This window comes from Papaver somniferum, chromosome 1 (assembly GCF_003573695.1).
Source record: "Papaver somniferum cultivar HN1 chromosome 1, ASM357369v1, whole genome shotgun sequence".
NCBI classification, from domain to species: domain Eukaryota; kingdom Viridiplantae; phylum Streptophyta; class Magnoliopsida; order Ranunculales; family Papaveraceae; genus Papaver; species Papaver somniferum.
Genome location: NC_039358.1, coordinates 212,152,726 through 212,159,284, shown reverse-complemented (window position 1 = coordinate 212,159,284; position 6,559 = coordinate 212,152,726). Strand labels below are relative to the sequence as shown.

The window sequence follows — 6,559 nt, the reverse complement described above, 5'->3', positions numbered from 1 at the left end:
AAAGGAGATGCAACAATTTCTAACTAATCATTTCAGTTCAATATCTACTTCAACAAACCCTTCTCAAGATTCTGAAATATTTGAGCCAATAGAACCATGCATTACAGAAGAAGAAAATCAAAAACTAACAACCATCCCTAGGAAAACATAAATCAAGAATGTGCCTTTTCAGATTATTCTTAGGGATTCTCTAGAACCTGATGGTTTTCAAGCATCTTTTTATCAAAAATGTTGGGATATTGTAGTTGATGATCTAGTAGAAAAGGTAAAGCATTTCTTCATGAATTGAAACATGCTAAGGAAAATGAATGAGACATATCAAGTCCTTATACCAAAAACGAATTTGTGGAATCTCCCGCTAATTTCATGGCACGGCTTATGTAATATCTCCTATAAGATCATTTGAAAACTGCTAACAAACAAATTAAAATGACTCATCAACAAATTTATATCTCTACAGCAAGAAGCATATGTTCCTGGCAGAAACATACTAGATAATACTATAATATCTCATGAGGTTGTGGATTATATGAAGAAGACTCAAGTGTATTCAGAAGTGATAGCTATCAAAATGGACATGGCAAATGCATTTGATAGGATGGAATGTGCCTTCATTCATAAAATGATGCAACAACTTAGATTCAGTGGAAAATGGTGCCATCTAATAGATCAATGTATACATACCTCTGTAATATCAATATACTTCTAAATGGATTTCCAACAAAATATTTTATTCCTTCAAGAGGTTACGACAGGGTGATGCTTTGTCTCCTTACATTTTTATAATATGTATGGAAGCCTTCAGCAGGATGCTTCAATCTGTAGAAAAAAAAAGATTATACTTCCAACTAAACCAGCACCACAAGGACCAGAAATACCCTATTTATTTTTTTTTGCAGACGATTGCATTCTCTTCACCAAAGCTTCTGGAAGATCAATTCACAATATGAAGATGATAATCAATCAGTTTTGTGAAGTTTCTTGACGAATGGTGAGTCTCAACAAATTAAGTATTCATTTCAGCAACCATCTCAGTAAAGAAACAAAAGAAGACATTGCATCCATTCTTTATATGAAGATCATGCCTCTTAAGGAGAGATTTCTTGGAACCAATATTTTTGTGGGGAGAAACAAACAAATATGCGTGAAGAAACTATGGATAAAATGAACTTCAGGCTGCAAGCACGGAAAGGAAAATTAGTAAACCAAGCTGGAAGAAGCACACAAATTCAATATACTCTTAGCTCTAAGGCTCAGTAACATATAGGTTGTTACACATACCATATAATACTATGAAGAAGCAGAAGTCGGAAGAAAAACTATTATGCTGCACAAGAAGTTAACTTTTCAAATGTTAGAAGTCGTTTTAAAATCGATACCCAAACTGACTTATGGTTTTTCGACTTTTAGAATTCAGAAAATAACTACCGATTTTGATATCAGAAGTAGAAGTGCAGAAGCAGAATGTTTTTGCTTCATAAAAGTTAAATTTTTTTTCTTCCAGAAGTCATTCTGAAATTGGAGAGCCAAACTAACTTCTGGATTTTATGCTTTCAGAAGTCAAAATGTAACTTTCAGAGTGACATCCGAAGATTTGTCAAAAATAAACAGGGTATTGCTTCAGAAAATAAAATCAAAAATACATCATAGTAGTCTACCTTTTTTTGCTTAAAATCTGGTCATTACCTAAAAAATAATGCCTAATGATTTTCTTATGCAGTTTTGCTTCTGCTGCAATTTACAAGGGCTTTAACTTTCACCATTTACATTCACCTGCATATATGAGGCTTCGCCTTTGGGCCTAGGCGAAATAGGCGGTCCCTAAGGCCAAAATCTTGGAGGGTAGGGTTCCAAAATCTTGTATGAAAATCTTGGATGTTAGTTTCCTCAGGCATTTGATAAGTTTACTTGGATCTTTTGCGAGTTCTCCTAGGCCCTTAATTAAATACTTAGAGACGAGAATCACAAGCTTTTAGAAATGACACAAATAGCACGAAAGCTACTTCATTCAACTCCAACAGATTAAAGAGTTCAAAAAGTTAAACAGTCTCAAAAGCTTAAATATACACCTACATTCCAATGATTATAACTAAGAAAGATAACATCCACAGTCACATAGGTAAACATCCATAGTGCAGCAATATGATTAAAACTAAGAAAGATAACATCCACAGTCACAGTGCTGCAAAATAGGTAAACATCCATAGTGCAGCAATATGATTAAGTTCTGTTGTTTTCGCTTGTTGGCAGAAGTGGAGGTATTCAGATTCGTAGTTAACCTGACATTTGCTTGTCCAAATTCCAGAAATTCCTTAAATCCTGAATTGTTATTCCCTTTACCGAGTACACCAGCTTCCTCCGCATTCTTATTACCCAATCCAGCGTATTGGTGGTCGCACTGATTCACATCATAAGATCCAACTAAGTTGGACTGGAGCATATTTTGATGGATGACACCGTTACCAGTTGCGGGTTTCTGAAAAGGAAATGATCCAAGTTCTCCTTTAATCCTTCCCCTGATTTCTACAAGTAGACACTTGAACCTTGCTGCCTCTTGCTCAAGAGCAACTAGTCCCTGCAACCTTTTTAACAACTGCTGATTTACGATTCTCAATCTGATAAGCTCATCCTTCATTGAAACTTGCAGGGCTTTCTTTCTCTCGCGATACTTACCAACCGATTCTCTATTACCATGTGGGTGTGTTTTGGATGTTCTGTCAACAAATTCATCTATTTCCTCAGTAGTTGTTTTTCGATCCACGGGAAACGTTTTATTTCCCAAATGGATATAACTTGGTGAGTGAGGTAATTCGAGATTTTGCGACGTATGTTCTTGTTCAGGTTGATTCCAAGTATCGGTATGAGTACGTGCATGAGTATCAGCAGGCGTATCATCGAAAAAACTATCCATTGCAGAACTGCTCAATAAATGACGCTCCATATTCTTTAAGACTTGGTTTGTGAAATCTAACTCTTCATCATCCATGAACTAATATGCAGCAAACTAAACTTAAAATTCGAAAGCGTTAGCTAAATCGACAAACCCAAAACTCTGCAATGAGATAGATGAAACCCCCAAGGATTGCAGTCAAAAAATCTTATAGCTTAGCAAAGTTATAAACACTGCAAAAGTTTGAAAGACCAGCCTTAACTAATGGCAAATTCAAGTATAATGATTGACAATATAAAGTAATTAATAATAACTGAAACAATTTTTACATAGCCCAACCAATGATTGCAGTAATTTGATACTGAAGTGTTGTTACCTCGTAAAACAAAGACAGAAGAAAGTATGAAGAGAGGGAGTTGAATCCTTTTGTACTTCTTATTTGTAGAAAATCTGATATCAAAAACTTAATGAAAAGAACACAAGACTAAACTCAAACAAGCTTCAACAAACTTCACTTAATTCATATGTTTCGAATGATGGCTTAACAGCCTATTTATATGATTCACAAACTTGACTCTCAAGTAAAAAGACTTTCCTAATCAAAAACAAACTCTAAAAAGAAACTTCTAGACAATTCTCACGCAAGCAAACTCTTAAAACAAGTAATACTTGTAACCCAAGTAAACTTCTAAAAACTGTACCATGGATCAACAACACTTGTTTATCCATCCACTTCATGTCAACTGTACCAGTTGATCCCACCACATTGGATCAACTCTCATAGTTGATCCACACTACTTGGATCAACAACATTGTTGATTCCTTCTATCTTTTTCATAGTATCTTGGTTTACTTCTCAACATCCTCCCTTAAACCGAGATACTCTTTGCTAATTATTCCCAACTTTCCACGCAAGTAAATGAAAGTGTTAGACTTCAAAGACTTGGTGAAAATATCTGCTACTTGCTCTTCACTCTCAACAAACTCCACAACTATCTCCTTGTTACTGACAAGCTCTCTGATGTAATGATATTTAATATCAATATGCTTACTCCTTCCATGAAACACATGATTCTTAGTTAATGAAATTGTAGACTTATTATCACAAACTATTGTTGTTGGTGTCTTCTGTTCTTCAAACAATGACTTCAGCATCATTCTCAACCACACAACTTGTGTAGCACAATTGCTAGCAGCTATATACTCATCTTCTGTTGTAGATAATGCAACAACTTGTTTCTTCTTAGATGACCAAGAGAAAAAACCAGTTCCCAACTGAAATCCATAACCTGATGTTCTTCTTCTTCCTTCTATATCACCAACCCAATCACTATCAGTAAATCCAACTAGTTTTGGATCTTCTGAAACATTATAGAGAATTCCCATACTGATTGTACCTCTAACATATCTCAGAATACGTTTTGCAGCTTGTAAATGTGATTGTATGGGTTCTTCCATAAATCTGCTAACCAATACAACTGCATACATATTATAAGGTCTTGTAGCAGTCAAATATCTCAAACATCCAACAATACCTTTAAAGTCTGTTGAATTCACAAGATCTCCTGATCCTTCTCTTGTCAACTTCAGTCTCTCTTCTACTGGTGTTAAGATTGGATTACAATTATCCATCTTGAAATGCTTCAAAATTCCTTCAGCATACCTTTGTTGGTTAATAAAAAATTCCTTTCTCAGTTTGTTGAACTTCAGTGCCAAGAAAATATGACATCAATCCAAGATCTGTCATCTCAATCTCCTTCACCACATCCTCCCTAAATTCCTTGATCATCTCAGAACTATTTTTAGTAAATATAAGATCATCCACATACAAACACACTATAATATGATTGCCAAGATCATCAGCTTTCAAGTATAAAGTATGCTCATGTGGACATCTTTTAAATCCTTTCTTAATGAAATAAGAATCTATTCTTGTGTACCAACCTTGTTCTTCATTCATAGCTTGAATCCAACCTTGTTCTTTTGATGCTTCTTCATAAGTTACAGGATCACAATCTCCAAATAGTGCAAAATCCACTACTTCATCATCAGTATCTTCATCATCTCTTGATACAATATAATCATTCAACCTAGCATGTATGATATATTTTCTTCTTGGTATTGTAGTTTCTTGTTGTTGTACTGTTTCTGTTCTTTCTTCTTTATGTTGCTCTTCAACATTATCTTGAATCTGCACTTCTTTTTCAACTTCAACTGGAACTGTTCTGACAGCAGCAGGTGGATCAACATTCCTTGTTGATCCAATATTATGTGGATCAACATCCCTTGTTGATTCATTGTTATATAATGTTGATCCATTATTCAAGTTCCATTTTGAATCTTCATCAAAGATCACATCTCTACTTGTAAACACTTTTCCTGCTTCTGGGTTGTATAATTTATATCCTTTGGTTACTGAACTATAACCAACAAGGATACACTTCTCACTCTTGTCATCCAATTTATTTCTTAGTTCTTTGGGTACATGTGCATATGCAATACACCCAAAAATTTTCAGATGTCTTACACTTGGTCTTACACCTCTCCAAGCTTCTTCTGGTGTTATGTTGTTCAAACTATTTGTAGGACATCTGTTGAGTAAATACACAGCTGTGTCAACTGCATAACCCCAAAAAATTTTTGGTAAATCTTTTGTTCTTCTTATAGTTCTTTCCATCTCCATTATGGTTCTGTTGTTCCTCTCTGCAACTCCATTTTGTTGTGGTGTATATCTTGCAGTTAGTTGATGCTGAATGCCATGCTCTTCCATAAACTTGTCAACAACAGTATATTCTTTACCTCTATCAGTTCTCAAGATCTTGATACTCTTACCAATTTGTCTCTCAGCATAAGCTTTGAAACTTCTAAAAACTTGAAATGCATCGCTCTTTTGTTTAAGCAAATAAACCCATGCTTTTCTACTAAAATCATCAATGAAAGTTATAAAATAATTATTACCTCCATGTGAAGTTACTTCAATAGGACCACACATATCACTATGAACAATCTCCAAATGTTGATCAGCTCTTCTAGCTTTGTTGACTGGGAATGGATCTCCGTGCTGCTTTCCAAAGATACAATTTTCACATCTTGATTCGGGTACCTCTATGAAAGGTAAACCTGACACTGTATCCTTCTTTGCTAAGTTTTGTAAATTGTTAAAGTTCACATGTCCCATCATTTCATGCCATAACCAAGAGTCATTGTGCACACTGCTACTGTAATAACTTTCCTTTTGATGCTGAATGTTCAAAGGAAATAGTCTATTTTTAGTCATCTCCACTCTTGCTATCAATCTTCTTCTTCTATCTCTGATGAAACATAAACCATTGTAAATATTCATAGAATATCCTCTTTCAGACAATTGCCCCATACTTAGCAAATTTTGGTGTAAACCTGGAACATAATATACATCCATGATGTATGCTTTAGAACCATTCTTAAGAATAATCCTTATTCTTCCTTTTCCCATAACTGGAATTGTTGAGCTGTTTCCAAACTTTACTGTAGATCTTACAGACTCATCCAAGCTTTCAAACAAATCTTTTCTTCCACACATATGATTTCTACAACCTGTATCCAAATACCACTTAAGTTGAGGTTGTTCTTCTGTTGTATGACATGCAAGTAGCATGTTTTCATCCTTCATTTCTTCTTCTTCTTTTTCTT

General features: G+C 34.7%; 1 protein-coding gene across 1 annotated transcript; it reads right to left on the bottom strand.

Annotated features, from left to right (window-relative positions):
* Positions 1 to 2,049: 2,049 nt before the first annotated feature.
* LOC113359698 (basic leucine zipper 23-like) lies at positions 2,050 to 2,986 on the bottom strand. Its single transcript, XM_026603291.1, has 2 exons — positions 2,280 to 2,986; positions 2,050 to 2,182 (listed from the first exon to the last, which is right to left on the bottom strand). The coding sequence occupies exons 1-2, from the start codon at positions 2,984 to 2,986 to the stop codon at positions 2,050 to 2,052; spliced, it is 840 nt and encodes a 279-aa protein (XP_026459076.1).
* Positions 2,987 to 6,559: the final 3,573 nt, after the last annotated feature.